Below are 22070 nucleotides of genomic sequence, written 5' to 3'. Positions count from 1 at the left end.
TAGCTTAAGGACAGGGTTAGGGCCCTAGCTTAAGGACAGAGTTAGGGCCCTAGTTTAAGGACAGGGTTAGGGCCCTAGCTTAAGGACAGGGTTAGGGCCCTAGCTTAAGGACAGAGTTAGGGCCCTAGTTTAAGGACAGGGTTAGGGCCCTAGCTTAAGGACAGGGTTGGGGCCCTAGTTTAAGGACAGGGTTTGGGCCCTAGTTTAAGGACAGGGTTAGGGCCCTAGCTTAAGGACAGGATCTGGGTCCAGGCTAGACGGCACCAACAGATCTGGGTCCAGGCTAGACGGCACCAACAGATCTGGGTCCAGGCTAGACGGCACCAACAGATCTGGGTCCAGGCTAGACGGCACCAACAGATCTGGGTCCAGGCTAGACGGCACCAACAGATCTGGGTCCAGGCTAGCTCAACCCCCTCCAACTCCTCCTTGTGCGTTTTTTGAAGTCGATGGTTGTGTGGGCGAAACCATAAAAACGAAAAGCATTCCTAGTTGCCATGCAGACACCTAGTTGCCATGCAGATACCAACATGAAAGCAGCAGAGAGGAAGTGGTAATTCAGTCCGGTAGTATTTCAAGGGGTAGTCGGCGTTTCGGGTCCTAGCTTGACTGTTTTATGGCTGTGTTTTCATAGCTCTCATCTCTAAGAAATGCCCCATTTTACAACGCTGACAGGTTATAGTCTGACAAATGGTCCCTTCATTCAAACCAGGAAGTTAATCAGCATGATACAGCAGACCCCTCTCTTGATGTGTGATATATATTTATATAGAGACAGAGTAGTTACTATAACTTGATGTGTGATATATTTATATAGAGTAGAGACAGAGTAGTTACTATAGCTTGATGTGTGATATATTTATATAGAGAAGAGACAGAGTAGTTACTATAGCTTGATGTGTGATATATTTATATAGAGACAGAGTAGTTACTATAGCTTGATGTGTGATATATTTATATAGAGACAGAGTAGTTACTATAGCTTGATGTGTGATATATATTTATATAGAGTAGAGACAGAGTAGTTACTATAGCTTGATGTGTGATATATTTATATAGAGTAGAGACAGAGTAGTTACTATAGCTTGATGTGTGATATATTTATATAGAGAAGAGACAGAGTAGTTACTATAGCTTGATGTGTGATATATTTATATAGAGTAGAGACAGAGTAGTTACTATAACTTGATGTGTGATATATTTATATAGAGTAGAGACAGAGTAGTTACTATAACTTGATGTGTGATATATTTATATAGAGACAGAGTAGTTACTATAGCTTGATGTGTGATATATTTATATAGAGACAGAGTAGTTACTATAACTTGGTGTGATATATTTATATAGAGACAGAGTAGTTACTATAGCTTGATGTGTGATATATTTATATAGAGAAGAGACAGAGTAGTTACTATAGCTTGATGTGTGATATATATATATAGAGTAGAGACAGAGTAGTTACAATAGCTTGATGTGTGATATATTTATATAGAGCCAGAGTAGTTCCTATAGCGTGATGTGTGATATATTTATATAGAGTAGAGACAGAGTAGTTACTATAGCTTGATGTGTGATATATTTATATAGAGACAGAGTAGTTACTATAGCTTGATGTGTGATATATTTATATAGAGCCAGAGTAGTTCCTATAGCGTGATGTGTGATATATTTATATAGAGTAGAGACAGAGTAGTTACTATAGCTTGATGTGTGATATATTTATATAGAGACAGAGTAGTTACTATAGCTTGATGTGTGATATATTTATATAGAGACAGAGTAGTTCCTATAGCGTGATGTGTGATTTGTTGGGATGTATGAAATCTTGACTAAACATATTTCTCTGGGGACATGCTGTGTGTAAAGAGCTGTTGTTGATGACGCGGTGTGGTAAACTATTTGATTGGTCAGTTGAACCTGATGCTCCGGTCATGATGTTAATAGCCATGTCTCTTTCTATGTAATGGCCCTGGTAAACTATCTGATTGGTCAGTTGAACAATATGCTCCGGTCATGATGTTAATAGCCATGTCTCTTTCTATGTAATGGCTCTTGCTCCTGTTTCTAAATCTCGTTGGCCCTTTGGACGTCGCTCTGAACGTTGTGGTTTGTCGTCGCACGGGGGGGGGGGGGGGGAGGGGGGGGGAGGAGGAATGTTTTTCATGCACAACGTGACAACCGAACTCACTCCTCATTTCAAATGCTACGCAAATCTCACTCAACTGCCATTTTTCATAAAACCTCATATAACGGCCTATATAACCTAAATCCTCCTGCTTCCTCCCATCCGTTGTTCCCTTCCCTCTGTCTTTGTGAATTCACTTCCAGTAAACGGTGTTTAAAGTTACACATTTGCATCTCCTGGTTTCACATTTTGTTACGTATAACATATAACGTCCCCTGTCATTGTTCCCTTACCATGGCTGACCATTAGACCACTATACAGAACCTCAGCGTGTCTGTCCTTCGCCCCCCCCAGACTTACCATGGCTGACCATTAGACCACTATACAGAACCTCAGCGTGTCTGTCCTTCGCCCCCCCAGACTTACCATGGCTGACCATTAGATCACTATACAGAACCTCAGCGTGTCTGTCCTTCGCCCCCCCCAGACTTACCATGGCTGACCATTAGATCACTATACAGAACCTCAGCGTGTCTGTCCTTCGCCCCCCCAGACTTACCATGGCTGACCATTAGACCACTATACAGAACCTCAGCGTGTCTGTCCTTCGCCCCCCCAGACTTACCATGGCTGACCATTAGATCACTATACAGAACCTCAGCGTGTCTGTCCTTCGCCCCCCCAGACTTACCATGGCTGACCATTAGACCACTATACAGAACCTCAGCGTGTCTGTCCTTCGCCCCCCCAGACTTACCATGGCTGACATTAGACCACTATACAGAACCTCAGCGTGTCTGTCCTTCGCCCCCCCAGACTTACCATGGCTGACCATTAGATCACTATACAGAACCTCAGCGTGTCTGTCCTTCGCCCCCCCAGACTTACCATGGCTGACCATTAGACCACTATACAGAACCTCAGCGTGTCTGTCCTTCGCCCCCCCAGACTTACCATGGCTGACCATTAGACCACTATACAGAACCTCAGTGTGTCTGTCCTTCGCCCCCCCAGACTTACCATGGCTGACCATTAGACCACTATACAGAACCTCAGCGTGTCTGTCCTTCGCCCCCCCAGACTTACCATGGCTGACCATTAGACCACTATACAGAACCTCAGTGTGTCTGTCCTTCGCCCCCCCAGACTTACCATGGCCGACATTAGACCACTATACAGAACCTCAGCGTGTCTGTCCTTCGCCCCCCCCCAGACTTACCATGGCCGACAGTAGACCACTATACAGAACCTCAGCGTGTCTGTCCTTCGCCCCCCCCAGACTTACCATGGCTGACCATTAGACCACTATACAGAACCTCAGCGTGTCTGTCCTTCGCCCCCCCAGACTTACCATGGCTGACCATTAGACCACTATACAGAACCTCAGTGTGTCTGTCCTTCGCCCCCCCAGACTTACCATGGCTGACCATTAGACCACTATACAGAACCTCAGTGTGTCTGTCCTTCGCCCCCCCAGACTTACCATGGCTGACCATTAGACCACTATACAGAACCTCAGCGTGTCTGTCCGGCTGTGTTAGTGTCTTCATGGTCTCTGTCCTGCTGTGTTAGTGTCTTCATGGTCTCTGTCCTGCTGTGTTAGTGTCTTCATGGTCTCTGTCCTTCGCCCCCCCAGACTTACCATGGCTGACCATTCGACCACTATACAGAACCTCAGTGTGTCTGTCCTGCTGTGTTAGTGTCTTCATGGTCTCTGTCCGGCTGTGTTAGTGTCTTCATGGTCTCTGTCCTGCTGTGTTCATCCCCCCCAGACGTTTCTGGACAACTTCCAGACGGCCAAAGAGGCGGTGAGTGTGGCCACGGCCCAGGCAGCAGAGAAGGCGGCCTCCAGCGTCAGAGACTTTGCCCAGAAGAGCTTCCGTCTCTCCATGGACATCAAGCTGAAGGCCCCTCTCATCATCATCCCTCAGTCCTCCACCTCACGCAATGCGTTTGTGGTGGACCTGGGGCTCATCACCGTGGGCAACAGTTTCAGTCTGATGTCGGCTGAAGGGTTCTCGCTCCCCGCTGTGTTGGACACCATGGACGTCAAACTCACTCAGCTCAAACTGTCCAGGTATTAGAGGAGACTAAAACGTTTGGGGCTAAAATAGGACATGGTGTGTGGTGTGTGTGTTAACGCTGTTATGATTCATTCTTTCTATCATGGTCCTTGGAGCCGGATTGTTAGCGTACTCATTTGAAGTGTGTGTGTGTGTGTGTGTGTGTGTGTGTGTGTCCGTCCTCTGATTGGGTAATCCCACTTTATTCATCTCTCCATAGGACCACGCTGAAACAAGGCTCCCCACAGACAGACATTGAGATCCTTCAGCCAATCAATTTAGAGCTTCTGGTCAAACGGAACCTGGCCTCTTCCTGGTACAACAAGATCCCTGGAGTAGAGGTTCAGGGAATGCTCAAGTCTATGAATGTAGGTTTACTGACCCTAACCCCCTGACCCTAACACTGACCCTAACACTGACCCTAACACTGACCCCCTAACACTGACCCTAACACTGACCCTGACCCCCTACCCCTGACCCTAACACTGACCCTAACCCTAGAGGACAAGTCCAAGGAGAACTCAAGTCTATGAATGTAGGTTTACTGACCCTGACCCTGACCCCCTACCCCTGACCCTCTACCCCTGACCCTCTACCCCTGACCCTCTACCCCTGACCCTAACCCTGACCCTAACCCTGACCCTAACCCTGACCCTAACACTGACCCTAACACTGACCCTGACCCCCTAACACTGACCCAGACCCCCTGACACTGACCCTGACCCCCTGACCCCCTGACACTGACCCTAACACTGACCCTGACCCCCTACCCCTGACCCTAACACTGACCCTGACACTGACCCTGACCCCCTAACACTGACCCTGACCCCCTAACACTGACCCTGACCCCCTAACACTGACCCCAACACTGACCCCCTACCCCTGACCCTGACCCTGACACTGACCCTGACACTGACCCTAACCCTGACCCTAACCCTGACCCTAACCCTAGAGGACAAGTCCAAGGAGAACTCAAGTCTATGAATGTAGGTTTACTGACCGTGACCCTAACACTGACCCTAACCCTGACCCTAACCCTGACCCTAACCCTAGAGGACAAGTCCAAGGAGAACTCAAGTCTATGAATGTAGGTTTACTAACCCTGACACTGACCCTAACACTGACCCTAACACTGACCCTAACCCTGACCCTAACCCTAGAGGACAAGTCCAAGGAGAACTCAAGTCTATGAATGTAGGTTTACTGACCCTGACCCTAACCCTAACCCTGACCCTAACCCTGACCCTAACCCTAGAGGACAAGTCCAAGGAGAACTCAAGTCTATGAATGTAGGTTTACTGACCCTAACACTGACCCTAACACTGACCCTAACACTGACCCTAACACTGACCCTAACCCTGAACCTAACACTGACCCTAACCCTAGAGGACAAGTCCAAGGAGAACTCAAGTCTATGAATGTAGGTTTACTGACCCTGACCCTGACCCTAACCCTGACCCTAACACTGACCCTAACCCTAGAGGACAAGTCCAAGGAGAACTCAAGTCTATGAATGTAGCTTTACTAACATTGACCCTAACCCTGACCCTAACCCTGACCCTAACCCTGACCCTAACCCTGACCCTAACCCTGACCCTAACACTGACCCTAACCCTAGAGGACAAGTCCAAGGAGAACTCAAGTCTATGAATGTAGGTTTACTGACCCTGACCCTGACCCTAACCCTGACCCTAACCCTGACCCTAACACTGACCCTAACACTGACCCTGACCCCCTTCCCCTGACCCTAACACTGACCCTAACCCTAGAGGACAAGTCCAAGGAGAACTCAAGTCTATGAATGTAGGTTTACTGACCCTAACACTGACCCTAACACTGACCCCCCTAACCCTGACCCTAACCCTAACCCTGACCCTAACCCTGACCCTAACCCTAGAGGACAAGTCCAAGGAGAACTCAAGTCTATGAATGTAGGTTTACTGACCCTAACACTGACCCTAACACTGACCCTAACACTGACCCTAACACTGACCCTAACCCTGAACCTAACACTGACCCTAACCCTAGAGGACAAGTCCAAGGAGAACTCAAGTCTATGAATGTAGGTTTACTGACCCTGACCCTGACCCTAACCCTGACCCTAACACTGACCCTAACCCTAGAGGACAAGTCCAAGGAGAACTCAAGTCTATGAATGTAGCTTTACTAACATTGACCCTAACCCTGACCCTAACCCTGACCCTAACCCTGACCCTAACCCTGACCCTAACCCTGACCCTAACACTGACCCTAACCCTAGAGGACAAGTCCAAGGAGAACTCAAGTCTATGAATGTAGGTTTACTGACCCTGACCCTGACCCTAACCCTGACCCTAACCCTGACCCTAACACTGACCCTAACACTGACCCTGACCCCCTTCCCCTGACCCTAACACTGACCCTAACCCTAGAGGACAAGTCCAAGGAGAACTCAAGTCTATGAATGTAGGTTTACTGACCCTAACACTGACCCTAACACTGACCCCCCTAACCCTGACACTAACCCTGACCCTAACCCTAGAGTACAGGTCCAAGGAGAACTCAAGTCTATGAATGTAGGAGCATCTTCCATTGTATTTATTTTCAGCTCTTTGTTTCCATCTTCCACTGACAGCTGGTGGTTCTCTGGATACAGAAGTTGCCTTCTAGGAGGACAGATCTAGAAACACAGATGTTTGATCTCAATGGGATCTAGTTGTATATCGGCACCAAATCAAGATGTTTTCTGTCCTGTTTAATCTCCTCCCTCCAGATGGCTCTAGGTCAGGAGGACTTTGGTGTCCTGATGAAGACACTGAGGGAGAACATCGGAGAGGGCAGCAAAGAGCACGTCATGGATGTCAAGAAACAAGTAGCCCTGGGTAGATACTAGTGTCTTACACACCGAACACACTGTAACTAGGGCCTGGAGGTAGATCCTAGTGTCTTACACACCGAACACACTGTGACTAGGGCCTGGAGGTAGATCCTAGTGTCTTACACACCAAAAACACTGTAACTAGGGCCTGGAGGTAGATCCTAGTGTCTTACACACTGTAACTAGGGCCTGGAGGTAGATCCTAGTGTCTTACACACTGTAACTAGGGCCTGGAGGTAGATCCTAGTGTCTTACACACTGTAACTAGGGCCTGGAGGTAGATCCTAGTGTCTTACACACCGAACACACTGTGACTAGGGCCTGGAGGTAGATCCTAGTGTCTTACACACCAAAAACACTGTAACTAGGGCCTGGAGGTAGATCCTAGTGTCTTACACACTGTAACTAGGGCCTGGAGGTAGATCCTAGTGTCTTACACACTGTAACTAGGGCCTGGAGGTAGATCCTAGTGTCTTACACACTGTAACTAGGGCCTGGAGGTAGATCCTAGTGTCTTACACACCGAACACACTGTGACTAGGGCCTGGAGGTAGATCCTAGTGTCTTACACACTGTAACTAGGGCCTGGAGGTAGATCCTAGTGTCTTACACACTGTAACTAGGGCCTGGAGGTAGATCCTAGTGTCTTACACACTGTAACTAGGGCCTGGAGGTAGATCCTAGTGTCTTACACACTGTAACTAGGGACTGGAGGTAGATCCTAGTGTCTTACACACCAAACACATTGTAACTAGGGCCTGGAGGTAGATCCTAGTGTCTTACACACTGTAACTAGGGCCTGGAGGTAGATCCTAGTGTCTTACACACTGTAACTAGGGCCTGGAGGTAGATCCTAGTGTCTTACACACTGTAACTAGGGTCTGGAGGTAGATCCTAGTGTCTTACACACTGTAACTAGGGCCTGGAGGTAGATCCTAGTGTCTTACACACCAAAAACACTGTAACTAGGGCCTGGAGGTAGATCCTAGTGTCTTACACACTGTAACTAGGGCCTGGAGGTAGATCCTAGTGTCTTACACACTGTAACTAGGGCCTGGAGGTAGATCCTAGTGTCTTACACACTGTAACTAGGGCCTGGAGGTAGATCCTAGTGTCTTACACACCGAACACACTGTGACTAGGGCCTGGAGGTAGATCCTAGTGTCTTACACACCAAAAACACTGTAACTAGGGCCTGGAGGTAGATCCTAGTGTCTTACACACTGTAACTAGGGCCTGGAGGTAGATCCTAGTGTCTTACACACTGTAACTAGGGCCTGGAGGTAGATCCTAGTGTCTTACACACTGTAACTAGGGCCTGGAGGTAGATCCTAGTGTCTTACACACTGTAACTAGGGACTGGAGGTAGATCCTAGTGTCTTACACACCAAACACATTGTAACTAGGGCCTGGAGGTAGATCCTAGTGTCTTACACACTGTAACTAGGGCCTGGAGGTAGATCCTAGTGTCTTACACACTGTAACTAGGGCCTGGAGGTAGATCCTAGTGTCTTACACACTGTAACTAGGGTCTGGAGGTAGATCCTAGTGTCTTACACACTGTAACTAGGGCCTGGAGGTAGATCCTAGTGTCTTACACACCAAATACAGTGTAACTAGGGCCTGGAGGTAGATCCTAGTGTCTAGATCCTAGTAACCGAAAGGTCGCTAGATCGAATCCCCGAGCTGACGAGGTAAAAAAATATGTTGTTCTGCCCCCCGAACGAGGCAGTTAACCCACTGTTCCCCTGAACAAGGTAGTTTAACCCACTGTTCCCCTGAACAAGGTAGTTTAACCCACTGTTCCCCTGAACAAGGCAGTTTAACCCACTGTTCCCCTGAACAAGGCAGTTAACCCACTGTTCCCCTGAACAAGGCAGTTAACCCACTGTTCCCCTGAACAAGGCAGTTAACCCACTGTTCCCCTGAACAAGGCAGTTAACCCTCTGTTCCCCTGAACAAGGTAGTTTAACCCACTGTTCCCCTGAACAAGGCAGTTAACCCACTGTTCCCCTGAACAAGGCAGTTAACCCACTGTTCCCCTGAACAAGGTAGTTTAACCCACTGTTCCCCTGAACAAGGCAGTTAACCCACTGTTCCCCTGAACAAGGCAGTTAACCCACTGTTCCTCTGAACAAGGCAGTTAACCCACTGTTCCCCTGAACAAGGCAGTTTACCCACTGTTCCCCTGAACAAGGCAGTTAACCCACTGTTCCCCTGAACAAGGCAGTTAGCCCACTGTTCCCCTGAACAAGGCAGTTAACCCACTGTTCCTCTGAACAAGGCAGTTAACCCACTGTTCCCCTGAACAAGGCAGTTAACCCACTGTTCCCCTGAACAAGGCAGTTAACCCACTGTTCCCCTGAACAAGGCAGTTAGCCCACTGTTCCCCTGAACGAGGCAGTTAACCCACTGTTCCCCAGAACGAGGCAGTTAACCCACTGTTCCCCTGAACGAGGCAGTTAACCCACTGTTCCCCTGAACGAGGCAGTTAACCCACTGTTCCCCTGAACAAGGCAGTTAACCTACTGTTCCCCTGAACAAGGCAGTTATCCCACTGTTCCCCTGAACAAGGCAGTTAACCCACTGTTCCCCTGAACAAGGCAGTTAACCCACTGTTCCCCTGAACAAGGCAGTTAACCCACTCTTCCTCGGTAGGCCGTCATTGTAAATAAGAATTTATTCTTAACTGACTTGCCTACTTAAATCAAGGTTAAATAAAACAATTAAACTGATCTGGAACCAGGCTAATTGATGATGCATTGCATCCATGTACAGCCTCGATATGAATTTCCGTTCCACAAGATTGAACAATAAAGTTTTTTAAATCTGGAATCTTTGCTAGACACAGTAGAGATGTCAAAGCATATGAACGTGTATTTCTGGAGATAATGTCTATTGAACAGGTGATAATGTCTTTGCTGGTAATGTCTAGACAAGGCAGAGCAGCACCAGCTGGAGGGGAATGAGGTGGGGTGTCTACCTGTGGAGGCTGGAGGAGGAGGACAGCCTGCTGCTGTCACCAATGCAGGAGGACTGGGAGACAACATCGTCAATATGCTGCTCAACATGGAGATTAAGGAGGTAGCTATCTACCGACCTAAACACACAGTGGTCCGTTGTGATGTCATTAGCTATCTACCGACCTAAACACACAGTGGTCCGTTGTGATGTCATTAGCTATCTACCGACCTAAACACACAGTGGTCCGTTGTGATGTCATTAGCTATCTACCGACCTAAACACACAGTGGTCTGTTGTGATGTTATTAGCTATCTACCGACCTAAACACACAGTGGTCTGTTGTGATGTCATTAGCTATCTACCGACCTAAACACACAGTGGTCCGTTGTGATGTCATTAGCTATCTACCGACCTAAACACACAGTGGTCTGTTGTGATGTTATTAGCTATCTACCGACCTAAACACACAGTGGTCTGTTGTGATGTCATTAGCTATCTACCGACCTAAACACACAGTGGTCTGTTGTGATGTCATTAGCTATCTACCGACCTAAACACACAGTGGTCTGTTGTGATGTTATTAGCTATCTACCGACCTAAACACACAGTGGTCTGTTGTGATGTCATTAGCTATCTACCGACCTAAACACACAGTGGTCTGTTGTGATGTCATTAGCTATCTACCGACCTAAACACACAGTGGTCTGTTGTGATGTTATTAGCTATCTACCGACCTAAACACACAGTGGTCTGTTGTGATGTCATTAGCTATCTACCGACCTAAACACACAGTGGTCTGTTGTGATGTCATTAGCTATCTACCGACCTAAACACACAGTGGTCTGTTGTGATGTCATTAGCTATCTACCGACCTAAACACACAGTGGTCTGTTGTGATGTCATTAGCTATCTACCGACCTAAACACACAGTGGTCTGTTGTGATGTCATTAGCTATCTACCGACCTAAACACACAGTGGTCTGTTGTGATGTCATTAGCTATCTACCGACCTAAACACACAGTGGTCTGTTGTGATGTCATTAGCTATCTACCGACCTAAACACACAGTGGTCTGTTGTGATGTCATTAGCTATCTACCGACCTAAACACACAGTGGTCTGTTGTGATGTTATTAGCTATCTACCGACCTAAACACACAGTGGTCTGTTGTGATGTCATTAGCTATCTACCGACCTAAACACACAGTGGTCTGTTGTGATGTCATTAGCTATCTACCGACCTAAACACACAGTGGTCTGTTGTGATGTTATTAGCTATCTACCGACCTAAACACACAGTGGTCTGTTGTGATGTCATTAGCTATCTACCGACCTAAACACACAGTGGTCTGTTGTGATGTTATTAGCTATCTACCGACCTAAACACACAGTGGTCTGTTGTGATGTCATTAGCTATCTACCGACCTAAACACACAGTGGTCTGTTGTGATGTCATTAGCTATCTACCGACCTAAACACACAGTGGTCTGTTGTGATGTCATTAGCTATCTACCGACCTAAACACACAGTGGTCTGTTGTGATGTCATTAGCTATCTACCGACCTAAACACACAGTGGTCTGTTGTGATGTCATTAGCTATCTACCGACCTAAACACACAGTGGTCTGTTGTGATGTCATTAGCTATCTACCGACCTAAACACACAGTGGTCTGTTGTGATGTCATTAGCTATCTACCGACCTAAACACACAGTGGTCTGTTGTGATGTCATTAGCTATCTACCGACCTAAACACACAGTGGTCTGTTGTGATGTCATTAGCTATCTACCGACCTAAACACACAGTGGTCTGTTGTGATGTCATTAGCTATCTACCGACCTAAACACACAGTGGTCTGTTGTGATGTCATTAGCTATCTACCGACCTAAACACACAGTGGTCTGTTGTGATGTCATTAGCTATCTACCGACCTAAACACAGTGGTCTGTTGTGATGTCATTAGCTAGCTACCGACCTAAACACAGTGGTCTGTTGTGATGTCATTAGCTGGCTAATATACACAGTGGTCCGTTGTGATGTCATTAGCTAGCTACCGACCTAAACACAGTGGTCTGTTGTGATGTCATTAGCTAGCTACCGACCTAAACACAGTGGTCTGTTGTGATGTCATTAGCTGGCTAATATACACAGTGGTCCGTTGTGATGTCATTAGCTGGCTAATATACACAGTGGTCCGTTGTGATGTCATTAGCTAGCTACCGACCTAAACACAGTGGTCTGTTGTGATGTCATTAGCTGGCTAATATACACAGTGGTCCGTTGTGATGTCATTAGCTGGCTAATATACACAGTGGTGTGTTGTGATGTCATTAGCTGGCTAATATACACAGTGGTGTGTTGTGATGTCATTAGCTGGCTAATATACACAGTGGTCTGTTGTGATGTCATTAGCTGGCTAATATACACAGTGGTCTGTTGTGATGTCATTAGCTGGCTAATATACACAGTGGTCTGTTGTGATGTCATTAGCTGGCTAATATACACAGTGGTCTGTTGTGATGTCATTAGCTGGCTAATATACACAGTGGTCTGTTGTGATGTCATTAGCTGGCTAATATACACAGTGGTCTGTTGTGATGTCATTAGCTGGCTAATATACACAGTGGTCCGTTGTGATGTCATTAGCTGGCTAATATACACAGTGGTCTGTTGTGATGTCATTAGCTGGCTAATATACACAGTGGTCCGTTGTGATGTCATTAGCTGGCTAATATACACAGTGGTCCGTTGTGATGTCATTAGCTGGCTAATATACACAGTGGTCTGTTGTGATGTCATTAGCTGGCTAATATACACAGTGGTCCGTTGTGATGTCATTAACTGGCTAATATACACAGTGGTCTGTCGTGATGTCCTTAGCTGGCTAATATACACAGTGGTCCGTTGTGATGTCATTAACTGGCTAATATACACAGTGGTCTGTCGTGATGTCCTTAGCTGGCTAATATACACAGTGGTCCGTTGTGATGTCATTAGCTGGCTAATATACACAGTGGTCTGTCGTGATGTCATTAGCTGGCTAATATACACAGTGGTCCGTTGTGATGTCATTAGCTGGCTAATATACACCGTGGTCTGTATGCTGTGTCTTTAGTACCTTTACTGAAGCACCAAGGGAAATAAAATGTCTCTTGGTACAGTTGGACGTTGATGCAGTTTAAACACGTCACAGTGTCTATTTTCCGTCACTCGTTGAAAACTAGACACTCCCAAATCCATCCAGCTTTACCCCTGCTACGTCTCAAATCTCCTTCATTGTCTATCTACCGATATATGGTCAGGTCGTTATTGCAAAAGAGAACGTCTGGTAACCTGGTTAAGTAAAGGCGGACTTAAATGTGGTTGTATCTCTCCATCAGGTGGTTGTGAAGCTGAAGAAGTCTAGGTCAGATCAGAAGGAGAGTCCGTTCCTGGTTCTCCACGTAGCCCAGCTGGGCATCCACACCAATGTCAGGAAGTACGACATGGTGGCCACAACGTACATCAAGAAAATCTCTATGAAGTGCCTGGAGTTCTCAGGTCGGTGGCTTTAGCCTGTCGAGGTGTCATGTTGTATAGGCTAAACTTTTAACATGTTGAAAATGATCGTTCATATGACATGTTGGCCCACAACAAGAGGCCCACTATGATGTACCTGGGGTTCTCAGGTCGGTGGCTTTAACCTGTCGAGGTGTCATGTTGTATAGGCTAAAACCTCAAGGCCTGTTATGTTTAAATACTGAATACAATAGTTACCATGACATTCTGGTTAGGAATACAGTAGTTACCATGATTTAAACTGGTCTGGTCATTCTGGTTAGGAATACAGTAGTTACCATGACATTCTGGTTAGGAATACAGTAGTTACCATGACATTCTGGTTAGGAATACAGTAGTTACCATGATTTAAACTGGTCTGACATTCTGGTTAGGAATACAGTAGTTACCATGACATTCTGGTTAGGAATACAGTAGTTACCATGATTTAAAGTGGTCTGGTCATTCTGGTTAGGAATACAGTAGTTACCATGATTTAAACTGGTCTGACATTCTGGTTAGGAATACAGTAGTTACCATGACATTCTGGTTAGGAATACAGTAGTTACCATGACATTCTGGTTAGGAATACAGTAGTTACCATGATTTAAACTGGTCAGGTCATTCTGGTTAGGAATACAGTAGTTACCATGATTTAAACTGGTCTGGTCATTCTGGTTAGGAATACAGTAGTTACCATGACATTCTGGTCAGGAATACAGTAGTTACCATGATTTTAAACTGGTCTGGTCATTCTGGTTAGGACTACAGTAGTTACCATGATTTAAACTGGTCTGGTCATTCTGGTTAGGAATGAAATACATCCCAGTGTTCTAGTTGGTAAATCAGAAAGCCATTTGATTTTCAATTGACTGTTTTCTAGATTCCAACGGTGAACCACTGTGTCTGATCAGTTCCTCTGTGGAGTCAGGCGCTGACCTTCTCAAAGTGGAATACTTCAAGGTGGGACATGCCTATTGATTTTGTTATACACTGAGTGTACACCTTCCTAATATTGTCTTGCACTCCCTTTCTCCCTCAGAACAGCCTCATTTCGTCGGGTCATGTACTCTGCAAGGTGTCAAAGCGTTCCACAGGGATGCTGGCCCACGTTGACTCCAATGCTTCCTACAGTTGTGTCAAGTTGGTTGGATGTCCTTTGGGTGGTGGAACATTCTTGATACACACACAGGAAACTGTTCAGTGGGAAAAACCCAGCAGCATTGCAGGTCTTGACACAAACCGGTGCGCCTGGCACCTACTATCATACCCTGTTAAAAGACACGTAAATATGTTGTCTTTCCCGTTCACCCTCTGAATGGCCCACATACACAATCCATGTCTCAATTGTCTCAAGATTTAAAAGTCCTTCTTTAACCCTGTCTCCTCCCCTTCTTCTACACTAATTGAAGTGGATTTAACAAGAGACATCAATAAGGGATCATATCTTTCACCTGTAATCACCTGGTCAGTCTGTCATGGAAAGAGCAGTTTAGCGCGGTCTATACCTCTAGCCCAGTCTATACCTCTAGCACAGCCCTCTAGTACAGTCTATACCTTTAGCCCAGTCTATACCTCTAGCACAGCCCTCTAGTAAAGTCTATACCTCTAGCCCAGTCTATACCTCTAGCACAGCCCTCTAGTACAGTCTATACATTTAGCCCAGTCTATACCTCTAGCACAGCCCTCTAGTAAAGTCTATACCTCTAGCCCAGTCTATACCTCTAGCACAGCCCTCTAGTAAAGTCTATACCTCTAGCCCGGTCAATACCTCTAGCATAGCCCTCTAGCCCAGTCTATAGCTCTAGCCCAGTCTATACCTCTAGCCCAGTCTATACCTCTAGCCCATTCTATACCTCTAGTCCAGTCTATAACTCTAGTCCAGTCTATGCCTCTAGCCCATTCTATACCTCTAGCTCAGTCTATACCTCTAGTACAGCCCTCTAGCCCAGTCTATACCTCTAGCCCAGTCTATACCTCTAGCCCAGTCTATACCTCCAGTACAGCCCTCTAGCCCAGTCTATACCTCTAGTACAGCCCTCTAGCCCGGTCTATACCTCTAGCCCAGTCCTCTAGCCCGGTCTATACCTCTAGCCCAGTCTATACCTCTAGTGCAGACCTCTAGCCCAGTCTATACCTCTAGTACAGCCCTCTAGCCCAGTCTATACCTCTAGTACAGCCCTCTAGCACAGTCTATACCTCTAGTACAGCCCTCTAGCCCGGTCTATACCTCTAGCCCGGTCTATACCTCTAGCCCTGTCTATACCTCTAGCCCATCCTATACCTCTAGCCCATTCTATACCTCTAGTCCAGTCTATACCTCTAGTCCAGTCTATACCTCTAGCCCATTCTATACCTCTAGCTCAGTCTATACCTCTAGTAAAGCCCCCTAGCCCAGTCTATACCTCTAAGTACAGCCCTCTAGCCCAGTCTATACCTCTAGTACAGCCCTCTAGCCCAGTCTATACCTCTAGCCCAGTCTATACCTCTAGCCCAGTCTATACCTCTAGCCCAGTCTATACCTCTAGCCCAGTCTATACCTCTAGCCCAGTCTATACCTCTAGTACAGCCCTCTAGCCCAGTCTATACCTCTAGTACAGCCCTCTAGCCCAGTCTATACCTCTAGTACAGCCCTCTAGCACAGTATATACCTCTAGTACAGCCCTCTAGCACAGTCTATACCTCTAGTACAGCCCTCTAGCCCGGTCTATACCTCTAGCCCAGTCTATACCTCTAGTACAGTCCTCTAGCCCAGTCTATACCTCTAGCCCAGTCTATACCTCTAGTGCAGACCTCTAGCCCAGTCTATACCTCTAGTACAGCCCTCTAGCCCTGTCTATACCTCTAGCCCAGTCTATACCTCTAGTACAGCCCTCTAGCCCAATCTATACCTCTAGTACAGCCCTCTAGCCCAGTCTATACCTCTAGCCCAGTCTATACCTCTAGCCCAGTCTATACCTCTAGCCCAGTCTATACCTCTAGCCCAGTCTATACCTCGAGCCCAGTCTATACCTCTAGTACAGCCCTGTAGTACAGTCTATACTACCTTGTGTTCTGTGTGTTCATTGGCTAGAGGTATAGACTGGGCTAGAGGTATAGACTGGGTTAGAGGGCTGTACTACCTTGTGTTCTGTGTGTTCATTGGCTAGAGGTATAGACTGGGTATTCATTGGCTGCATAAAGATTGAGAGTTCTTCCTAAAGTCCACACTAACTCAGATTTTATTTTATTTAACCTTTTATTGAACCTTTATTTAACTAGGCAAGTCAGTTAAGAACAAATCTTTATTTACAATGACGACCTACCAAAAGGCAAAAGGCCTCCTGCGGGGATGCTTATTGTTATTGTTCTTAAAGCCTTGTAAAACACAGGGCTCTATGCAGTGCTTGTTTTCCTCCTACTCCTAATCACCTTTTATGAGCCTTTCCTAAAATAGGAAATTCAGACATGAATTCTTCGAAATGCAAAGAGGCGCTTTCCCAGAATCCCCATGGTCATTGTACTGTAGTTCTATTTAATGATACAGTATTGTAGCTGTTCAGAAACCCCCCAGCCATATGTCCTCTCTCTGTGGACATGTTCTCTGTTCAGAAACCCTATGTCCTCTCTCTGTGGACATGTTCTCTGTTCATAAACCCCCAGCCATATGTCCTCTCTCTGTGGACATGTTCTCTGTTCAGAAACCCCCAGCCATATGTCCTCTCTCTGTGGACATGTTCTCTGTTCAGAAACCCCCAGCCATATGTCCTCTCTCTGTGGACATGTTCTCTGTTCAGAAACCCCCAGCCATATGTCCTCTCTCTGTGGACATGTTCTCTGTTCAGAAACCCCCAGCCATATGTCCTCTCTCTGTGGACATGTTCTCTGTTCATAAACCCCCAGCCATATGTCCTCTCTCTGTGGACATGTTCTCTGTTCAGAAACCCCCCAGCCATATGTCCTCTCTCTGTGGACATGTTCTCTGTTCAGAAACCCCCAGCCATATGTCCTCTCTCTGTGGACATGTTCTCTGTTCAGAAACCCCCAGCCATATGTCCTCTCTCTGTGGACATGTTCTCTGTTCAGAAACCCCCCAGCCATATGTCCTCTCTCTGTGGACATGTTCTCTGTTCAGAAACCCCCCAGCCGTATGTCCTCTCTCTGTGGACATGTTCTCTGTTCAGAAACCCCCAGCCATATGTCCTCTCTCTGTGGACATGTTTTCTGTTCAGAAACCCCCCAGCCATATGTCCTCTCTCTGTGGACATATGTGCCAGGCAGCAGGCTCTGGTGTCAATACAACCCAGATATGTCATCTTCAACCCCGTAACCTCAATCTCATTATAGAGATGCTGTACAAGACGGGCATTACATTCTCACTGTTTGTCTCTGTCATTATCAACACAATAGACCAGGGCACTCTCCAGACCTGGGTTGTGTCCCAAATGGCACCATATTCCCTATGCAGTGCACTACTTCTAACCAGAGCCCTATGCTACAAGTAGTGCACTATATAGGAGTAGGGTTCCATTTCAGACACGGCCTAGAGCCCACTCCAGACTTGGTGGTGCCTGGCGTCCAGCCTGACAACATGACCGTCAGTGGGTTTCTCAGTGAGATGTACGTGTTGATATAACCTTCCTAAATGAATGGTTGTTAGAAGCCAGTGGTCCTAGTTAACAAAGCAGTGTCTCTAAGGATCAGGAGGAGGTCTGGTCAAAGTCTACGTTGTGTTATTTTGAGCATTTAAACGACTGCTAATGTTTTGTGATAGTGATCGATTTTGTGTTTCCGTTACTCCTAAATGACTGCTAATTGATTTGTGTTTCCGTTACTCCTAAATGACAGCTAATTGATTTGTGTTTCCATTACTCCTAAATGACTGCTAATTGATTTGTTTCCATTACTCCTAAATGACTGCTAATTGATTTGTTTCCATTACTCCTAAATGACTGCTAATTGATTTGTTTCCATTACTCCTAAATGACTGCTAATTGATTTGTGTTTCCATTACTCCTAAATGACTGCTAATTGATTTGTGTTTCCATTACTCCTAAATGACAGCTAATTGATTTGTGTTTCCATTACTCCTAAATGACTGCTAATTGATTTGTTTCCATTACTCCTAAATGACTGCTAATTGATTTGTTTCCATTACTCCTAAATGACTGCTAATTGATTTGTGTTTCCATTACTCCTAAATGACTGCTAATTGATTTGTGTTTCCATTACTCCTAAATGACTGCTAATTGATTTGTGTTTCCATTACTCCTAAATGACTGCTAATTGATTTGTGTTTCCATTACTCCTAAATGACTGCTAATTGATTTGTGTTTCCATTACTCCTAAATGACTGCTAATTGATTTGTGTTTCCATTACTCCTAAATGACTGCTAATTGATTTGTGTTTCCATTACTCCTAAATGACTGCTAATTGATTTGTGTTTCCATTACTCCTAAATGACTGCTAATTGATTTGTGTTTCCATTACTCCTAAATGACTGCTAATTGATTTGTGTTTCCATTACTCCTAAATGACTGCTAATTGATTTGTGTTTCCATTACTCCTAAATGACTGCTAATTGATTTGTGTTTCCATTACTCCTAAATGACTGCTAATTGATTTGTGTTTCCATTACTCCTAAATGACTGCTAATTGATTTGTGTTTCCATTACTCCTAAATGACTGCTAATTGATTTGTGTTTCCATTACTCCTAAATGACTGCTAATTGATTTGTTTCCATTACTCCTAAATGACTGCTAATTGATTTGTTTCCATTACTCCTAAATGACTGCTAATTGATTTGTTTCCATTACTCCTAAATGACTGCTAATTGATTTGTGTTTCCATTACTCCTAAATGACTGCTAATTGATTTGTGTTTCCATTACCTCTAAATGACTGCTAATTGATTTGTTTCCATTACCTCTAAATGACTGCTAATTGATTTGTGTTTCCATTACCCCTAAATGACTGCTAATTGATTTGTTGTTTTCTTTCTTCTCAGGCTGACAGAAATAGGCCAAACTTTGCCACTGTTCACAAGAATACTGAGCAGATGATCAATGTAAGTAATGATGTCTAAACGGTTTATTTATTCGTCCTATACACCCAAGCGGGCAAAATTAAAATGACATAATTTCAACCAGACTCCAACCAGTTGTTTTTAAGCTAGCATGAACTAGTTGTAATGCTGGGAAAGGCTCTGATATGTGTCTATGTTAGATACAACATTATGCCTTCACTGGCATCCTTTGTAAATGCAGCGGCCGTGGTAATGTAGCCTGCTGGTTGTTGAATGGGGATCTGAGAGGTCTGTGAAGCCTGACGACATCTTCCTGTTCTCTTAAGACCTCAAAGGGCTCGTTTGATTTACTGTCTGATCATCACAGTCCATGTGACTTGGTTAAGTGGCTCTCTCTCTTTCTCTTTCCCCTCGCTCTCTCCCCCCTTTCCCCTCTCTCTCTCTCTTTCCCCTCTCTCTCTCTCTCTCTTTCCCCTCTCTCTCTACTCTCTCTCTACTCTCTCTCTACTCTCTCTCTACTCTCTCTCTACTCTCTACTCTCTCTCTCTCCCCTTTCTCTACTCTCTCTACTCTCTCTACTCTCTCTCTCTCCCCTTTCTCTACTCTCTCTCTACTCTCTCTTTCTCTTTCCCCTCCCTCTCTCTCTCCCCTTTCTCTACGCTCTCTCTCTCTCTCTCTCTCTCCCCTTTCTCTACTCTCTTTCTTTCTCTCTCTCTCTCTCTCTCTCTCTCTACTCTCTCTCCTCTTTCTCTACTCTCTTTCTTTCTCTCTCTCTCCCTCTCTCTCTCTCTCTCTCTCTCTCTACTCTCTCTCCCCTTTCTCTACTCTCTCTACTCTCTACTCTTTCTCTACTCTCTCTCTACTCTTTCTCTACTCTCTCTCTAATCTCTTCTCTCTCAACTCTCTTCTCTCTCTCTCTACTCTCTCTCTCCCCGTCTCCCCCTCCTGTAGGTGACCTTCACCTCCCTGGATCTACTGCTTCACACGGAGGCTCTCCTCTCCACCATAGACTTCCTGTCTTCTGCCCTGTCCTCCGGCAGCCTGCCCCCCTCACCAGAGGAGCCTAAGCAGAAGTCTGAGGAGAGCAGCAGAGCCATCTCCGCCAAGTCAAGTAAACACACAATATACTTTACAGAAGGACACAACACACACTGTACAGATTTACACACACACACACACACACACAAACATACAGACGGACACACACTATAAGCATACACACACTCAACAGCCTGCACTCATCTTAGAAGGAAACTAGGCACAAGGTCAAGGAGAGGAAGGCCTTTCTTCATCAAGTCAGTAGACATACTTTATACCAGCGAGATGTCCTCGTTTTCCTCGTTTCTGTTCATACAGAATCAACTCATTCTGAGTGGTGAAGGTTAGGTATTCGTTCTGAGCGGTGAAAGTTAGGTCTTCATTATGAGTGGTGAAGGTTATGTCTTCATTCTGAGTGGTGAAGGTTAGGTGTTCATTCTGAGCGGTGAAGGTTAGGTGTTCATTCTGAGTGGTGAAGGTTAGGTGTTCATTCTGAGCGGTGAAGGTTAGGTCTTCATTCTGAGTGGTGAAGGTTATGTCTTCATTCTGAGTGGTGAAGGTTAGGTATTCATTCTGAGTGGGGAAGGTTAGGTATTCATTCTGAGTGGGGAAGGTTAGGTATTCATTCTGGGTGGTGGGAAGGTTAGGTTTTCATTCTGAGTGGTGAAGGTTAGGTCTTCATTCTGAGTGGTGAAGGTTAGGTCTTCATTCTGAGTGGTGAAGGTTAGGTCTTCATTCTGAGTGGTGAAGGTTAGGTCTTCATTCTGAGTGGTGAAGGTTAGGTGTTCATTCTGAGTGGTGAAGGTTAGGTGTTCATTCTGAGTGGTGAAGGTTAGGTCTTCATTCTGAGTGGTGAAGGTTATGTCTTCATTCTGAGTGGTGAAGGTTAGGTATTCATTCTGAGTGGGGAAGGTTAGGTATTCATTCTGAGTGGGGAAGGTTAGGTATTCATTCTGGGTGGTGGGAAGGTTAGGTTTTCATTCTGAGTGGTGAAGGTTAGGTCTTCATTCTGAGTGGTGAAGGTTAGGTCTTCATTCTGAGTGGTGAAGGTTAGGTCTTCATTCTGAGTGGTGAAGGTTAGGTCTTCATTCTGAGTGGTGAAGGTTATGTCTTCATTCTGAGTGGTGAAGGTTAGGTGTTCATTCTGAGTGGTGAAGGTTAGGTCTTCATTCTGAGTGGTGAAGGTTAGGTCTTCATTCTGAGTGGTGAAGGTTAGGTCTTCATTCTGAGTGGTGAAGGTTAGGTGTTCATTCTGAGTGGTGAAGGTTAGGTGTTCATTCTGAGTGGTGAAGGTTAGGTGTTCATTCTGAGTGGTGAAGGTTAGGTGTTCATTCTGAGTGGTGAAGGTTAGGTGTTCATTCTGAGTGGTGAAGGTTAGGTCTTCATTCTGAGTGGTGAAGGTTAGGTCTTCATTCTGAGTGGTGAAGGTTAGGTCTTCATTCTGAGTGGTGAAGGTTAACACCTGAGCTCAATTTCAAGTCT

The 22070-nt window shown here is 45.7% G+C and overlaps 1 protein-coding gene across 5 annotated transcripts in view; it reads left to right on the top strand.

The window, feature by feature from the left end:
• Positions 1-22070, top strand: part of vps13c (vacuolar protein sorting 13 homolog C) — a 238197-nt gene that overhangs the window by 112051 nt on the left and 104076 nt on the right. For 4 of the 5 annotated variants that reach the window (XM_090223330.1, XM_090223331.1, XM_090223329.1 and 1 more), the window contains 8 exons: positions 3898-4202; positions 4409-4556; positions 6941-7049; positions 9981-10129; positions 13389-13548; positions 14429-14508; positions 19533-19592; positions 20502-20661. In XM_090223330.1, the coding sequence (XP_090079456.1) occupies positions 3898-4202; positions 4409-4556; positions 6941-7049; positions 9981-10129; positions 13389-13548; positions 14429-14508; positions 19533-19592; positions 20502-20661 (1171 nt within the window). Of the gene's footprint in view, positions 1-3897; positions 4203-4408; positions 4557-6722; positions 6744-6940; positions 7050-9980; positions 10130-13388; positions 13549-14428; positions 14509-19532; positions 19593-20501; positions 20662-22070 lie in introns of those variants that run through there. The other variant, XM_090223333.1, reaches the window with a different exon arrangement.

This window comes from Oncorhynchus mykiss, chromosome 26 (assembly GCF_057628025.1).
Source record: "Oncorhynchus mykiss isolate SJ-2025 chromosome 26, ASM5762802v1, whole genome shotgun sequence".
Taxonomy (NCBI): domain Eukaryota; kingdom Metazoa; phylum Chordata; class Actinopteri; order Salmoniformes; family Salmonidae; genus Oncorhynchus; species Oncorhynchus mykiss.
This window is presented reverse-complemented; position numbering and strand designations above follow the sequence as displayed.